The 17,740-nt window shown below is 48.0% G+C and overlaps 2 protein-coding genes across 2 annotated transcripts in view; both read left to right on the plus strand.

Annotated features, from left to right (window-relative positions):
- LOC104623699 (transmembrane and TPR repeat-containing protein 1-like) overlaps positions 1-5,258 on the plus strand; it is a gene marked incomplete at its 5' end in the record, with an annotated part of 8,231 nt that extends 2,973 nt beyond the window's left edge. Inside the window, 6 exons of the mRNA XM_010290867.1 lie at positions 331-466; positions 1,477-1,621; positions 1,750-1,887; positions 2,280-2,402; positions 3,481-3,558; positions 4,302-5,258. Of these exons, the coding sequence (XP_010289169.1) occupies positions 331-466; positions 1,477-1,621; positions 1,750-1,887; positions 2,280-2,402; positions 3,481-3,558; positions 4,302-4,442 (761 nt within the window). The remainder of the gene's footprint in view (positions 1-330; positions 467-1,476; positions 1,622-1,749; positions 1,888-2,279; positions 2,403-3,480; positions 3,559-4,301) is intronic.
- Positions 5,259-6,317: 1,059 nt separating this feature from the next.
- LOC104623700 (ovochymase-1-like) overlaps positions 6,318-17,740 on the plus strand; it is a 35,936-nt gene continuing 24,513 nt past the window's right edge. Inside the window, 4 exon segments of the mRNA XM_010290868.1 lie at positions 6,318-6,354; positions 14,048-14,128; positions 15,855-15,908; positions 15,911-15,952. Of these exon segments, the coding sequence (XP_010289170.1) occupies positions 6,318-6,354; positions 14,048-14,128; positions 15,855-15,908; positions 15,911-15,952 (214 nt within the window).

A 17,740-nucleotide genomic window follows, 5' to 3' on the forward strand; every position in this document is an offset into this window, starting at 1 on the left:
TGTCCTGGGGGCAGGGGGTGTGCCCCTCCCCCCCCCCCACATGATCAGAGGGTGCTTTCAGTCAGGAGTCTTCTGGTGGCTGTACCCTCAACTTGCAAAAAGCCACCCCTAGAAAATCTATTCCTCAGGATTGTCTCTGGATCCCAGAGCTTAAATCTTAATTTGGACGGCAATTTTTTAAACTCTAGAAAGGCTGAGGCAGGATTTCTTTCTCAAAATGGTTCCCATGCACAGAGCAATATCTGAAAGAACACCCAGAGCATTACTGCGTGCTGAATTTGCAATGGGATTTTTCTGAAGGAGCAGTTTAATGGTGGTTCTCCTCTCCAGGGGCTCCTGAGCGAGCTGTGTCCCACTACAGGCAGGGCATCCACCTGAGCCTCACTCACCACGTGGCTATGGTGAACCTGGGCAGGCTTCACCGCTCCCTGGGGCAGAACAAAGAGGCCGAAGCATGGTACAAGCGGTAAGAATTTAGGATGGGACACAGAGGTTTCCCTTCTCTCCCTGTACAGCTTGTCTCTCTAAAGCACCTCTGATAAGTGAATCTGTCGGTGCATGTTTGGGTTTTCCCCTGAGCCTCACTCACCACGTGGCTATGGTGAACCTGGGCAGGCTTCACCGCTCCCTGGGGCAGAACAAAGAGGCCGAAGCATGGTACAAGCGGTAAGAATTTAGGATGGGACACAGAGGTTTCCCTTCTCTCCCTGTACAGCTTGTCTCTCTAAAGCACCTCTGATAAGTGAATCTGTCGGTGCATGTTTGGGTTTTCCCCCATTCCTTTTCCATCTTTTTGAAAACAGATTTACCTTTGCTTATTTGGCTATTTTTGGGGAATGCCTGGAGAGGCAGCGTGGGCTCAGGCAGTGTTGACTTCTCTGGACCGTTCCCAAGCCCCCAGGATGGACACATTGCTGCTTTTGGCTGGGTGATGCTCTAATTATAAAGTTAGAGGTTTCTCGGTGGCATGAGCAGGTTGTCAGTACAACTCCCACCCTGCTCGAAGCTGGTCTCTGGGTGCTGTGCCAGTAACAGCCATAACTGCTGCACAGCGCTGCACCAAAACCTCAGCACCATCAGGAACTCCAGCCCTTCCCACCAATATGCCAGCAGGTAGGCTCTTACTTCCAGTATGTAGCAGGATGGATTGGTTTGGGGGGTTTTTGCCTCCTTTTTGGCCTCCCGATTTGTGCTCACACTCCCTGGGTTCTGCCACCATCAGCCATCCCCACCCCTGCTTACGTGCTCACATGCACTTTGGAGGTTGCCCTTTCCCCTTCTCAGGGGGCCAGAGGGATTGCTGCTGTGGACATGCTCATCCCTCCATGGGACCTTAAATGTGTGCTCCCCAGGGTGGGATGGACGTGCCATGCAAGGTGCAGAGCTTTGCTGCTCCATCCCAGCACAAGCCACTCCTTGCTCTTCTGCTTTGATCCCCACACCACCTGGAAGCATCTCTTTTTCCCAAAATTCCAGGGCACTGAAGGTATCCCGGAAGGCTGAAATCCTGTCCCCGCTGGGGGCTCTGTATTACAACACGGGGCGGTATGAAGAAGCATTGCAGGTTTACAGAGAAGCTGCATCACTGCAGCCTTCAAACAAAGAGATCCGACTGGCGCTGGTGAGTGTGTGGCGAGCTCGGCCAGGGCAGGGCCACGGCAGTGGAGCACCAGCTGCTGTGTGCAGCATCGGGTATTAAGAAGGGCTGAGCTTTTTGAGATCTTAACACTTTATAATGTGGCTCTGTAGGCTCAGGTTTTAGCAATGATGGGGCAGACGAAGGAAGCTGAAAAGATGACGAATCATATACTCAACGAGGATGCAGAGTGTCTGGAGTGCTACCGCCTTCTGTCAGCCATCTACAGCAAGCAGGAGCACTATGCCAAGGTACCATGGCCGTGGGGTACTCTTGTCCCGAGGGCTCACACACAGAGCTCAGATATTCAATGTTACAGTCCGTCTTTCCAGAGACATGTCACCTGCCTCAGCACATATCCAGTAGATTTATTTTTTCACTAAAACCTTCTGTTTATCTAGGTACTGGGACTGAAGCTAAGCAGTGTGGTTTTCTTACCGCTTACTGCTCCTGCTGCTGTCAGCCCCACTGCCCATCAGCCACAGGCATCTAAAAAATTCATTTCCACAGGTGTTAGCAGTGTGGGGCAAACAAGGGAAGGAGAAAGATGACTCTTATGCTGGGAGGCCCTAACGGTGAGGGGAGCATGAGAAGTAGAAAGGTGCAGAATACAGCAACACAATGTCCTCTTGCTTTTTCACAGGCACTTGAAGCTATAGAAAAAGCTCTTCAGCTAAAACCAAAGGATCCAAAAGTCATATCAGATCTCTTTTTCACTAAAGGAAACCAGCTAAGAGAACAGAATCTCCTCGACAAGGCTTTCGAGGTATGACTGCTCTAAGCTCCATGAATAGTTTTGTAGGTTAAAAGATAGAGTTAGCTCATTGCATCTGATACTGTTGGCTTGGGAGCTCGGCAGTTCGGCAGTGGTACAGCTAAAGCTATGGGGCAGCTAACTTTGCCAGACTTAGTTGCAACTTTTTTCCTCATTCCTATGTGGAAATACAGCTCCCTGCTCTGAGAGGTTAAGTACAGAGTTGTGGTGGGACTGTGGAGGAGCCTGGGCCTTTTCTCATTGACCAGACCCTTGGTCCATCCAGCCCCAGGCCCTATTGCTGGCGATAGCCAACTCCAGGTGGCTCGGCTGCAAGCCTGGGGACCTGTGAGAGCCCACCATGTTGTTGTATCTCACCTCATTACCTAATAGCTGAGAGATAGGCTTATCCTGTGGAGCAGAAGGCTTGATAGCTCAGAAATTATGTTAGCGTTAAATAATAGCGCAGAATATTATTGGGACAGTTCTGAATATTCTCCATATCCCTAGCAATGTCTAATCCTGATTTGAATCCTTTCCTGTTGTGACACCATGAAAATGGTGCGGTTTGACAGAATCTAGAAGGTCCTTGTTGCTTCCTCTCCCATGCACAGTGGCAGAAGCACCGGGATGGAATAGCACTGCCCTCAGGTCCTTGTGAAACCTCTGTGCAGGTGGCTGTACCGCAGTCTGCTGCCAGCTCCAGTTAAAACCTTGCAGATAAGGAGCATCACAGCTCACACATGACTTGTGGGTGGCAGGCACCTGCCCGAGGACATGACCCTGATGTGCTGGAGACCCCAGTGGTGCAGGGTGGCAGGGAGAAGGTCGCAGGGGATGGTGTGACTCCTCATACAGCGCTGTGGGTGGGGAAAACCTGCGAGATGAGCTCAGCGGTGAAGCACTGTGTTATGTTGCCTCTGCTGTAAAGAAACTGAAATTCAGCTTGTGCATTGTATATGAGGAGAATTTGAAATTACATTTTAAATGGATTCAGAAGGAGAGGAACCTTTGTTTCTCTTTCCCCTCCAGCACTGGTTTTGTTTGATGAGTCAGGCTCTTAATCTAAAAATGTTTGATATTTATGTAGAGCTATAAACGGGCAGTGGAGCTCAACCCAGACCAAGCGCAGGCCTGGATGAATATGGGAGGCATTGAGCACATCAAGGTATGACAATTTTGCATTTCCTTAAGCTGTCAGCTGCAGAGACTACTACGCAGGACAGAAAGATAAATCGGTTTCAGACTGCCAAGAGACACATGTTTGTGAACAGTGAGTGTCCCTGACAAATTCTATCGAAAAAGGAGGAAAGTCTGTCCACCTCAACTAGAATTTCCCAGCCAGCTTGCTTGGGAGTATGTATCCTGTAATGTAAATCCCATATTTGTAAGAGGGCAGGTTGCAAGGAACAACCTGCCCATCTCTGAAGTTTTCCTGCTTCAATTGGTGACCTACCTTAGAAAAATGTCACCATTAGTCGACATTTAAGAATCCTTTCTACCTAATTGATTTAATAAAGATGTCTAATGCAGAATACTGGCATGAAATTATGGAAATAGCCTGCCCTGTGGTTGCTTATCTTTTTGAATACTTTAGCATATCATTACAATTTGGGTCTTAAGGAGTCATATTGTGTGATATCCTCAAGCTATCCTATTGCTGAGTAAAATTAACTGTTCTGGTACAACGTAATGGAAAAATGTAAATCTACTTCTTGCCATGTGTGTTTGATCAAATTTAGGCTAATGACACTGAGTGATCCATTTCATAATGAAGAATTATTCCCATTACCTAACAATACCAAGGTTTATAAACTCATTTTCCTTTGTGTTACGGTCTTTACCATTCCCAAGGAATGAACTTCCTATGTCAGGGAATGCAAAGAGATCTGTCACTCATTTTCTTTGTAGGGGAGCTACGTCACTGCCCGTGGCTACTATGAGAAAGCCTTACAGCTGGTTCCAAGCAGCAAGTTGCTGAAGGAGAATCTGGCCAAACTGGATCGCTTGGAGAAACGGTTTCAGGAAGTTCAGGAGAAAGACCAAACATAGCATTCAGTCACCAGTGGAAAGAAACTTATGCCCCTTGGAGAAGAGTATGGTGGAAGCCATATTGCTTGAAGTGATGCTGAAGGAACTTTCACAGGACTTAGAATTATGGAAGGCAAATTTTGAATGCATGCTTGTGTTTGACCAAAGTTACAGGAGACACTTGGCTCCTGTGGGACATGCTGGAGAATGAATGAAAACCTTCCTTTAATCAAGATTCGTGTTTAGGCTGAACCCATTTTAATCACACCGGGAGTGTGGATGGGACATGTACCTTCAATATCGTGGTTATCACTGGGGAAACCATGGAAACAAAGCACTCATCCATTGCAGCAGGAGTGAAGTAGCACCTCCTGTTATTCAACACAGGCTCACCTCGTTCACGTGAAGTACCGCTGATGGGCTTCATTGCAAGTGCTGCCATGTCCTTCTGAGCCAGGAAAGATGGTCATAATGGTCACATAAAAAGATTTCAAGGGGTTAATGCTGAGGAAGTAGTGGCCACTTTTACAGCTCTAAATGTGACTTGAAAATTGTTCTAAAGAAAGGGAAAACAGTGTCTGAATATCACCCTAGAAGGATGATTCTACAAGTAGGACAAATGATCCTTTGAGGGAGAACCTCAGCTGAATGTTTTACTCATAAGATGATAGTAATTTAATAATAATTCAGGTTCATGGTGTCAGTATTGTCAAATATCATACGGCTTTACCCTTTGCCCTCTCCCTCCCAGCCAAATAATTATTACTCTGAAAAAATTGGAAGCATCCAAAGGCAATGGGAAGCTCTAGGATTACTTGTCCTCCTGTCCCGTCCCCACTAAAAAACCCAAACAACAGAACTGATTGATATAGGAGGTAAAGTAAAGCCACAGAGAGGTTAGGGAAGGTTTCCTAGGCTGGAAAGGTACTAAGGAGGCTCTTTTATGGGTGTGCAGGGACAAAGCCCATTTATCATGGTGATAACACTGACAAAACACTTTGTCAAACTGTTCTCACTCCCTCCCCCAAAAGATACAGAAAATGACCTATAGTTGATCAGTCATAAATCTATATTTTTAAATACTGAAGTGGGAAAACAAATTCTCTTCAGAATTGCGGCTTTTATTTTTGAGCTTTATTTATTTAACTTATAATAATCAAATAATTAATATATTTTCTCTGTTTTATACAAATTGGGCAGTATCCTTCACAGCTGGCCACATGGCGGGATGTTGTGACTTCTATAGTCTGAAGTTAGAAAAATGCAGCACCACACTGAGGCATGCTTGAATAACTCCCCCTAATGATGTTTCTAAAGCAGATGGCTGCAGAGCACATTGGACCATACTGTCACTGCAAGAACGGCACTTCTGCTGCTTCCACCAAGGTTTCTACCAGTTCACAGAAAGCGTTAGTGGGATCGTGCTTGGTGCTGCTGCCTTTGGGTTTGGACAACAGGGTAGCTCATCAGTTTGTTCCTCTTGCAGAAGGAAACCACCGTAAAAGTTGTTATATTTGAGCTTGATTGTGGCCAGTCCCTGCAGAAGAGCAGCCCGGGGTTTGGCGTTATTAGTAAAGGACAGTTCAGATTAGGTGTGCAGTGCCTTGGTACACATCTGTCAGGGAAACACCTGTGTGGCAGTGACCCATGTGGCACCTGGGTTTAGTTGGTGCTGTCCATGACACCTCAGCAAGCTCTGAATTTCACTCAGTGTGGTGGGACAGCTGTGCGATGGTGGCTGTGCTGGCTTAATTTGAAAAGCTCGGTGTCTAGCCACTACCGGTGGTCAAACTACCGACAGATTATTAACATGACTCCAACTGCATTTGTAGCCTAGAGGGAGTCCAGGCTGGTGCAGATGTCTGCACTGCCAGGGCTTGTGGACCCACTAGACCCATGGCTGTCACCCACCAAGACGAGGCTGGACTTGGAGGTACTGGTCCCCGCTGGCCAAAGAGATTGGCCAGTGCCTACAGCTGGGCAGAGGTGGGAGGGAGAGACCATCAGAGAGAGAAGGTGGTGACACACATTTCTGGGCTCTCTCCCTTCAAATCAGCTTCCCAAGGGAGCAGCTGGGACCAAAATAAGTCTTTTGCTGGTGAATTTTCCCTTTTCCCCCAGCCCAAGCAGCCTACTTTGCTTTCTGGGGCCGAGGGCAGGTTTGAGGTCCTGGGGGTGGGTCAGCAGTTCTTGTCTTTTCACATGACTTTTATGGCCGTGGACTTGCTGACTCTGACGTTTCTGCAGGTCCCCGGTGCAGGTGCTCTGCGGGATGCCATGCATGGAGTAGCTTTGCACAGCCCTGGCGCTTCCAAGATGGTTGGGAGGAGACAGGTTCACACCAGCAGAGTGCCATGGGATGGCGAAACCAAAGCTTAAATGGCCTCTGAGAGCAGCTGGTTCCCCACCTTGCATTGCAGAGTTGTAGATGGTTCAGTACCGGGGTACTCAGAGGTACCTGGACCATAAAAGCTGTCTGCCTCTCCACAAGGTGAGCCTGCCTTCAGGACACCTTCACCAAAGCCCCGTGGGCCCAAGCTGGCTGCCTGCCTGCGGTACCATCAGTTTGGGGCCTGGCAGAGTGGCGTTTGGTGCGGCCCCCAACAGTGGTGCTGTGCAAAGCCCCCCACGGAGCAGCCATCTGCAGAGAGTGCTCCGACAGCTAGCTGAAGGGTGGGGGGAGAAGAATGGAGTATGATATGAAATGGGTGGGAGGAGAGATGTCTCATTTTAAAATGTGTATCAGCTATAAACTTCATCTCATAAAGATATATTAAATAAATACTATATATTCTACAAGCCCCACACAGTGGGCTTTAAATTCTGGCCAATGAAACATATTTTTTCAAATATAAAGAAAGTTGTATTTTTTATAGGAATACTTTGTTAGGGGAATGACTTGGTTTTGTTTTTTTAACTTCGACTTAAAGCTTAGTTTGTCTTTCCTGAGAGACCTGGTGGAAATGATTGTCTCATTCTTGTTGTAGAGCCTGATCAAAGCCATCTTGATCTGCTAAAACTGGTGCACATGTAGAAGTATAACATAGCTTTGGGTGCCCCTCTCCCAGCTCCTGGAGAAGGATTACTATTTTTGCAATGCTGTCTTGCTTGCAGAGTAACATAGAAAGATGTGACCATCCTCCTGGTGAGGGAGGCGGTTAGGTTGGAAGTCATGACACATGTTCACCCACTTGCCTGAATTAGGCAGGTAAGTGATCCACAGAGTTTAATCCCAGCTGAACCAGATTACCCCTGTGTGCCGGAAGTCTGACTCTACATTTTGGAGTTGGGTTTATGGTAGTTACAGAGAGAGGAGGACTCAGTCATGAACCCCGCTTTGCTGAACTAGCACTTTATACCCCATCTATGCAGGATGATGGTCTGCAAACTGGCAGCGTATTTGGAGAACGATTCAGGCCATGAGCTACCAAAGCAGTTAAACCCTTGTGAAGTTTTGAGCTGACTCCCTGTCTCGTTGGCATCCATGCTGAAACGCTGTGTTTGTTCGGGGATATTAATCTTGTGAAAAGTTTATTGCAGGCTAAGAGGAAGAATGGAGTATGGTATGAAATGGGTTACCTCCACCAAAAGGGAATGCTATTGTGGAAGATAAATGGAGTGACTTTGTGATAAACTGCATATTATCCTAATTAATCATAGGAAATGTCCTCTTCCTCTAGCATTGCACAGCTTCTAAAATAATGAGTTATAAATACATTGTTTTCTGCCAACCCTAGTGCTCAGCATGGTTAGCAGAGATTACAAATTAATAAATGGCTGAAGCTCTACCTGGTGGGGGAGAGTTTGCTCTCTCTGCAAGCTGCATTGGCTAAACCTCAGTGCTCACCAATATTAAGGTGGAGAATTAATGGAAAGCTGGTTAGACAGGACTCTTGTGTACTCACTGGGCATTTTAATCCTAAATGAAAAACATAATAATTGTGTTGCTTTTTCCTTTCCCCATGAATAATATTTTCAGCTGATGGATTTTGTTTTATTTTATTGTTTGTTTAAAGTACAGCATTCTTTGCTTCCATTCCTTTTCCATCCCCCGGGATAAATGATAGAGCGAGGGGCATTTTCTCTCTCATGTAGACTTCTTGGACTAGATTTTCCTACAAATGTGCAAGCAATTTGTTTTGGCCAAACAGTAAGCAAATGCAGCAGTGCAAATGGCCTTCATTCCAGAGATCTCGATGAGGATGGGGGTGTATGTGCATGTATGCACATGGGTGGAAGAAGTCTAAGTCAAAAAAAATCCAAAATAAAGAGCCTAACTGAGAGGGGAGGCTGGACACTCCTAAAACTGTTGAAAATCTAGGAAAGCTCCCCAACCATTACAGAAACCAGGCTAAATATAGTGTACAATATTTGGTAAAGGAAGATAATTGTCATTCTAATTTTAATAATTAGCCTATTTAGAATGTAATTGTATGATCTTTTGCCCCACTTGTCCTCCAACTCGATGAAACAGTTGATATATGCTTAAGTCTCCTCAATCTGTATGTAATTAAGTTGACCAAGTGCTCAATTCCTGTCTTTCATATATGCAATTATGCACAATCTTTGGAAAAAATTAGCCCTTAGAGGGTTTTTTTCCCTGACCTTCAGTCTCTTGCAGCAATTTCAAAATGCACCATTTTGCTTTCACGTACATTTAAACCCAGCAGCAAAATAAAAAAAGAAAAAAAATGCGCTTGGCATTCACTAGTGTTTCAATGTGGCAAAGTTGCTTCAGTTAATCTCAATAACTTTGTGCAAAAGTTCATTGCCATGTTTGTACTGACTTGCTGATAATTTTTTCTTCTGGAAAATACCCCTGGTGGTATCCTCTGTAAAAGTTATGGCTTCTACAACTGTATTACTGTAGAAATCTCTGCCTGAAGTGGATGTCACGCTGCGTGTTCTTCTCATGCAGGAGTTGTTTGCATTGCCTGTTGTTCATATGGTTCTTATTTCTGTATCTAATTTTTTTTTAATCAGTTGTGCATATCTTTTAAAAAAAAAAAACAAGAAAACAGCCCATGGATTAGACATCTTTAAAAAATAAACTCACACTTAGCAACAGCTGGATGTATGTCAGTGGTACAGGAATTTGCAAAGTCTTCGCTTTTTTCACTGTGGGATTTATGGCTAGATTTCACATAAAGGAGTTATGCTCGAAGCCTTTGCAAAAGAAAATGTATGTAAATGTCTATTTTATATAAAAAGTAAGAAAAGTAGGTGGCGTGTCTGGTTTTGTTCTCTTGGTTATGGGGTCAGTCTGTTCCTTAGGACCAACCAGGAACAAGTTCTTCTGGAGGTGGAAGGGCCAAAGTTTCTTACTCCACTTGACTTACATTTTACTGCCCAAGGAGTCACAGTTATTGGTCATGTAGGAGCAACTATGCACCATATGTATTTGAGTCTGACCCTATAAAAATATTGGAGGAGGCATTTTTTGGGAGCCTGAGCATGAGAAAGGATGAGGGCTGGTGCTTACACAGTCGTGATGATTTGTCATGTTATACTGACATAAGCTCTTCATGTCAGGCTTTGTACCTCTGTCAGGAACGTGCCAAACAAGTCTACAGAATGCAAAGAGAAAACAGAAATTAAAAAGAAATGAATTTTGTTTTAATTACCTTTTTCCTGGCAGACATTCCCAGATGTGCAGGCGATCGTGATGGTGATAAACACCTCCATTTAAAATGGACCCGAAAGAGAATCAAAAGCCCTGAACACAAGCCATAGTGTTTTCAGACATCTTGCTGTGCGCAAAACCCTCTGTGGCGGGTAGGGGAATTGCACGCTCCCTTGGAAGTCAGCCCCGAAGTTCTCCTGGATCCCAGCAGAGCAGGGTTTCTTCATGGAGCTTGCTACCCAGCACCTCCCTGCCCAGGTCCTCGCTTGTACTTGATGGAGAAAGAAGGTGCACGGCCAGGTCACAGCCTGGCGCCTACCCCGTGGAGCAGTGTGCAGGCTTTGCCCTGTCAGCAGAACGAGGAAGACAGCATGGTGGTCCTGCCTCCCTCCATTGTGCTGGCGCAGCTGGCCTTTGGCATTGTCATTGTCACAGGAGGGGTCCTTCCCGCTGCCAGCCGGCCAACAGGGCAGGCCAGGCCCGTGGGGACAGGCCATGCCTGTGGGGACAGGCCGCACCCGTGGGGACAGGCCGCACCCGTGGGGACAGGCCGCGCCGGTGGGGACAGGCCAGGCAGCACTCGCCTCCTCTGGGCCGTGCAGCTCCCAAGGTGGGGTGGAGATGTCTGCTCTGCCGTGGGTGACGCCGGGGCTCCGTGTGCCTGGAAGCACGGCAGCATCCCGGGGGCTCCGCGGTTCCTGGCCCAAAAAGAAGAGGCAGCTCCATGCTTTCACTGCTCTTGCATTATGTGGATAGCAGCTGTAAAAAAAAGCCAAATAATTTTCATCCTTATGGCAGCTACTTAAGGCTCTCCGTAAACCCTGTGTATTGTGTCACCGATCAAAAGCTGCTGGAGGTGTCCAACTCGCGTGGTGTCCTCCCGGAAGGAAGAGGCGAACATACCACCATGCCTTACAAATGTTCTCCTCCCAGCCAGCTGGGGCAAGGGGAGGCCACAGGGCGAGGAACTTGGCTGGACTCGCCTTTGCCTGTGCAGACCATCCTCTGCAAAAGCAATGGGATGTGTTTGAAACAGCAATGGCTGAGGCAGCTCAGGGGCGGTGTCAGCAGTGAGGGGGGACGTTAGATCCTGCCGTTGTCCCCATGGGGAGCGGGCAGCAAACTACGAACAGGAGAGCCCAGGGAGCTGGTTGACCCCCCGTGAGACGTGGCTGGAGAGCCTCCAAACCCACCTGAGTTGCAGCCCTGCAGCCTCACCTGCCAAAACTGATTGGGCCCCTCATCTATTAAATGGGCTCGCTAGGTGGAAGGAGGAGAGTTGTTTCCCCTGTGTGTAGCAGAGTATAGCCTGGGTTCCAGCACTGGGTACTTTGGAGCTGTGGGAGGAGCAGGGTTTCTCTTGCTGCTGGTGTCCCTTCTTGCTCCATGTGGTGAGTCTTGTGTGTGGGCTATAGGGCAGGGGCTGTGGGGAGATGGACCCCAGCGTGGGGGCTACAGCAGTGAGCACTGGTGTTATCTGCTCTTTTAAGGTACCAAACAAGTGAATGTCAGCAGTCAGTTTTCACAAATCGTGCCAGGGCTCAGTGTGCTTGCCAAGCGTGAGTCATTTTTGGGCTGCCCTCGGCTGTTACTCTGCTGGGACTGGATCTCCACCTCGGTGCTGCTCAGCACAGCTCTCTCCTTGGCTGCTGTGGCAAGTGAGCCGCTCCCTGTGCAGGCTGCTCCGCTGTGGTGGGGTCTCTTGGCTGTGCAAGCAAGAGAAATAGCTTGGTCCTCCTGAGCTTGCTAACTGGTGACTCTGGGGCAGTCAAGTCAGAAAGGAGAGCAACCAACGGCAGCATGTTCTCAAATCCTTCTTGCCCATCCTGCTGCAGTGGCTAATGTATTTTTAACTCCCTGTCTGGCCTGCTCCCACATCCATGTAAAAATTTCTTTTCTAGGCATGCCTTTAGGTAAGAGAGAGAAATAAGCATGGGGCAGGCTGCAAAGGGTATCAAGTTGGGCAGAAGAATGTTCTTCACAGTGACTTGCTCCTGGTAATGAAACTAGTGCTAAAAAGATCTGCCCAGCTGGGGCAAGAGATGGGATAACTAGCTAACTGCCATACCTCCCACCCCTCTCCGATGTGATGCTCATCCTTCTGCTATTGCTTATGTTATTTCTCTCCACCTAAGGGAATGGTGTTTTCTCCATCGTTTACTTCCCTGATAAAGTCTATTTATTTTCTACTTTGTCAGTGAACTTGCTGCTATAGCAATAATCACCACAGTCTCTTGTTGGAAAAGCTAGTCAGCAGCAAGGGCTAGGGGGAGCTTGGTCCAGGTCAATGGCTTAGAAAATTGTGCCTGATTTTGTGACTGAGCTTTCTACAGTAGTCAAATGCTTTGAGGCCAGAGAGTGCCCTGGGAATATGACAAAATGCTATAAAAAGAGAATGAGAGAGAGGCTGGGCTGAATGTGGCAGCAAGGAGATTTAACCCCTTTACAGCTAGGAGTGCTGCAGGAGTTGTGGAAAGATCCCCCCAACCTTGTGGGTGACTCCCACTTGTTGCTGCTGAGGTCTTGGGGTGGTTGGCTACCAGCTAGAGGAGAAAGATGTGGGGTTCTCAGTTCACTGGCACTCAGACAATGGGGTGTGGGAGACTGGTGAGCTTTCTAATGCCTGCCAACCTGATGGGAAAGTTAAGCAAGTAGCATTGCCTTCAAGCCTACACAGAGGACATAGGACTCAAAGCTAAAGGGAGGGCTGGAGGTGTATCACTGTGATGGCTGGAACATTTTGGATACAGACTCAATTTCCTGGTGACTCCAGTGAGTTACTCCAGGCTCTCACTAGGGCAAACACAGTATAAACACCTCCTAAATCATGAGCATTATATTGCTTATGCTTGCATGGCTGGGAACTGAACTCTTACCCCAGCCTTAGCCTGAGAGGGGTGGGGGACCTCTCCTTTTTGGCATGAGAAACACATTGGACAGGAGTGATTAACAGAGTGGTTTTAGCTGGTGCAGACATGGGCCACCTGAAGGGAGTAGAGGAAGAGCTGCTGTCCTCTTCTCAGCAAAGGAGCCAGAAGCCTGATGCTACCCCTTTCTTGAAACCACCCAGCCTTGGAGAAGCAGGTCTCTGGTATGAGGGGTTGCAGTTGGTTCCTGTCTTGTGTGTCCCAAATATTTGAGATTGCTCCTCCTGCGTGATCTTTGCTGTGATGGTCATGTTCTGGAGCTGACCCGGGGGTGCAGTACGTGCCTTCTCCACCCAGCATGGAGTCCGGGAGGCCTGTCAGCATGTGCATCGCTCCCTGCTGGGTGAGAACTGGTGGGGTTTTGCTTAGAAAACATAAATGGGACTGCCATGAATCTATCTCAAACTGCACAGTTCAATGAAGCATCTCAAACTTAATCAGACTCGGCCATCCCTGGCTGGACCCTGCTCCAAGTCAAACTTTCCTCATGCTCATTGTCCACATTTCTAAGGCACAATTGGTGCTAAAAGTGATGTGAGAAAGCTGGCTCCTTGTGGTGCATTTCAGACCGAAGCCAAGACTGAATGCTGGGTCAGCTCAGTTCAGAGACAAGATCTTTCACAATGACTTTACTTGCTCAGGTTAAGTGCCCCAGAGCGCTTAATATGTGGAAGCTTTGAAGTAATAAACTTCGAATAAAGTCTGGTAGCATCATTACAGCCTGTTGCACTTGTTACTTAATTTTGTAAGTCCCAGTTGCATTTCATTAAGAATTAAGCTACTAGATGAAGTCTAAATTTGCTTTTTTTATGACTGTGCACATGCATCCTGAAAGTACCTCACAGGAGACCAGCTTTGCATACACCAGCTTGTCAAGAAATGCAGTTTCTGTGTGCTTTCATTTATCCCCTTATAATTGCCTTCAGCTTGGAACTCAGGCTGGAGTCAGGAAAGCTGTTACACCTGGGATTTGTCCCATTAATCCTCTACCTGCCAGAAGAGTCTGAGGTGATGCATTTGAGCATGTGGGGCCTCATATCATTGCAAAACATTGGTTCTTTCTGTCTTCTGTGTAGGCCTGAAGTGTGGAGTTTGTCCCATTGACCCGAAGAGCCTGGAGGATGCTCTGCAGCTGGAATTCTTCTCTAGAATAGTCAGTGGGAAACAGTTGGTGCCTGGATGGAAGCCCTGGCAGGACTGTGTTGCAGTATGCTGCCTTCCCCCTGGGGAACAGGGAGGAGAGGCAGGACTCATCTCTCTTGCATCCTCAAGTCATTGAATGCTGCTTGCTTAGGAGTGGAAGTTGGACTAAAAGTCCTTCTTGCCCAGCTTCCCAGGCTGGCCACCCTCCCAAAGTGGGAGGGAATCATAGAATGGTTTGGGTTGGAAGGGACCTCGAAGATCATCTAGTTCTAACCCCCCTGCCATGGGCTGGGACACCTTCCACAAGACCAGGTTGCTCAAAGCCCCATCCAGCCAGACTTTGAACACTTCTAGGGATGTGGCATACACAACTTCTCTGGGCAACCTGTTCCAGGTGCCTCACCACCCTTGTAGTGAAGAATTTCTTCCTTATATCTAATCTAAATCTACCCTCTTTCAGTTTAAAGCCATTACCCCTTGTCCTATCTCTACATGCCCTTGTAAAAAGCCCCTCTCCAGCTTTTCTGTAGTCCCTCTTTAGGTACTGGAAGGCTGCTATAAGGTCCCCCCAGAGCCTTCTCTTCTCCGGGCTGAACAACCCCAACTCTCTCAGTCTGCCTTCATAGGAGAGGTGTTCCATCCCTCTGATCATCTTTGTGACCCTCCTCAGGACTCACTCCAACAGGTCCATGTCCTCTGTCCCCCTTATGATGGGGGCTCCAGAGCTGCATGCAGTATTCCAGGTGGGGTCTCACCAGAGCAGAGAAGAGGGGCAGAATCACCTCCCTCGACCTGCTGGCCATGTTTCTTTTGATGCACCCTGGGATATGGTTGGCCTTCTGGGCTGTGAGTGCACATTGACGGGTTATGTTGAGATTCTCATTAACCACCACCCCCGAGTCCTTTTTGGCAGGGCTGCTCTCAATCCATTCTCTGCCCAGCCTGTATTTGTGCTTGGGATTCCCCTGACCCATGTGCAGGATATTGCACTTGGCCTTGTTGAAATTAAGATGAGATCTCTGGCTGGTGTGAGCTAATGCAGTTGCAGAGCTTTTGTGGCATGCACCAGCTGAGGATTTCCTTGGGTTTATGGTACAGAAAGAGGTTGCAGAGGTGGGATGGGAGGATGCCTCCCTGGTCCCTTGCTGCAGAGGAAAGTTACCTTGCCTAGTGGCTTGTGTTCACCTAAGGAGAAGCACTGAGCAATGTGGGATGATGGCCTACAAGTAACTGAGCAGGGCACGGCTCTGTTTAGGAGAGTACTACCTGTCTGCATGTTGCCAGAGCAAATGCTGGCACCTGTGGCAAAACAGTATTTGCCACCTCCCTCCACCCAAACCCAGTCCTTGAACACGCAGCAGCTTGAAAATGTATGCAAGTAGTAGCATGAAGTGCAGGAAGGCATAGGAGGGGGTGGTGTAGGGTGAGGTCAGGGGGTGGATCCTCTGGACCCCTTGCTAACAGCAAGAAAGTGGAGCAAGATGTCTGTCTGGTCCCCTCTGTTTCAGGATGCTCCAGGGTCTCATTCCTCCCATGCACCACTGGGGCTTAAGGTGGCTGCCAAGCATCAGCCATGGCTTGGAAATGACTCCCCTGGGCTCCAAGCAGCTGGGTGTCCCACACACTAGTACTGGGAGGAGAAAGTTGATTTCTGGGCTGGGCTCATCTTCGTTATTTCACCTTTTGGGAGGAACCAGGAGTATTCTCATCTTAAAACATACCAGACCCTTTCTTTGAAAGTGTCCCTCGAACTGGGCCATTTCCACTTCTGTGATGGCAGTCTGGTCTGAGAAGACTTATTACCGCTGCTCACTGCATGGTCAACCTGGAGCAGTTAAGTCAGCCTCACCTCCTCACTTGCTCTTGAATCTCTTGCAGCAAACGTTCCCCTTAGGACATGGGGAGCTCCCAGGCCCAGGTGTGTGTCCCCAGTTCGGCAGGGGAATGGCCCCCTGGGGCTGAGCAGGATCAGCGCTCTGCCACAGCCAGATCTTTGGGATGTGTCACTCCAGAGCCATGGGTCCACGAGCAACTCGTGCACCTCCCAGCGCCCTGGTTGCTCCTGTTGGGTCTCTGCGTATTTCCCCTCAAAAGCTGGGGGGAGGGCTCCCCTGTTCAGGGAGCTTGCAGATCAAATTCAAATGTCCTCTTCGGTGTTCAGGAGCTCTGCGAGGTGTAGGCAACCCTGGGACAGAGATCAGGGTGTGGAAATCTCCATGCTACCACAGTTCTTCTAAATGTCTAAGTCACTACTTTCAAAGGGCTTTGCCTTTAAAAGACCCCGCTCACCTATGCAGGTATCCAGAGAAACATTTCTGGGGCAGAAGGAGGAGCACTGCAGCTTCCTGGAAAAAGCAGCCCTGGACACGGTCCTGTTACTCCTAGCAGTCACGTTGGCTTCTGTTCTTTTAATGCAAGGCCAGCTTCACAGGCCATGCTAAAGACCTCCCAACGGGCAGGGACAATGATGTAAGTGGCCCCTTCGCCAGCCCTTTTTATCATCCATTATAAGGTAATTGCAGACCAGCCAGTTTCACATCTGCTTCTTGCTCAACTTGAGCATCATTTCTGATGACTAATGTTGAATAATGAGAAAGTTGCTATGGTATAAAAATGGCAATGTGCAAGATTAGCCTTGATAATGAGGCACCTTCTTGTTTCTCTACTCCGTGCGAAACTGTGCTGCCAGTGCTGTTCCTGTGTTCCCATTACTGCAGCGTTTGCATCGCCAGGCAAGCCCGGTGTCAGACATTGCTGGGAAGTACAAGAACTTTCCAGTTGCAGTGAACAGCCTCCTGGCATTAAAGCTGAGCTGTGCCATTCGTGGGTCTCTTACTTACGGCTGATGAGAGGAACGGTTTCCCTGAGTAGGGTGGGGGAAAAAAAAAAAGCTTAATTTACTAAAGAGCATTAAAGCAAAGGCTCAGGTTGAACCCCCGATACCTTGATTTAAAAAGATTGGGACCACAATTCAGGGTAGGCAGCCATAATAAAGTGTGTGCCTACCAGCCCCCTCAAGCCAGGCTGCCTGGACTTGCCACCTCCAAAGGCTGCATGGGTGAAATAGCGTGGTGGTAATTCACAGCAGTCAGACTTCCGTGAAGGGGTGAGGTCCCATGGAGCTTAGAGAAAATATTGAGGACAGGGTTTTGTTTTTTTTTTTAAAAAAGTCTATAAAACTAGAAATCAGTGATGAATAGGCTTCAAAGCTCTTGTCTGAGCACTGGGGTTTCTTGGACTCTCATGTGAACATAGTCTGGAGAGAAAAAGCAGTTGCTTCAGGTCTGAATCTTGTTCCATTTTGGTAATAGTTCAGGAAGGCCTTCAATCAGCCCTGATTGCAAAGATCTCGAGAGGAGCTTGCTGCTGTGTTGTGCCCTGTGCTGTGAGAGTTGGTAACGGGAAAGGCTGACTGCCAAAATGCGGAGGAGTTGTGTGGCTCCTGTGGGCACCTCTTGGAGCGCCTGGTACCAGGCGGATCAATGAAGCCGGTTCATGTCTCCCACCGAGTGCAACACTGCGCCGCAGAGCACTTGCTGGGTCCCTAGAGGAGACTAACCTCCTCTGCTAAAGATCTGGTTTGCTAAAGATGGGATCTATTACCCATCTATCTATTGGATAACTCT

Source organism: Phaethon lepturus, unplaced genomic scaffold (genome assembly GCF_000687285.1).
Source record: "Phaethon lepturus isolate BGI_N335 unplaced genomic scaffold, ASM68728v1 scaffold15877, whole genome shotgun sequence".
NCBI lineage: Eukaryota > Metazoa > Chordata > Aves > Phaethontiformes > Phaethontidae > Phaethon > Phaethon lepturus.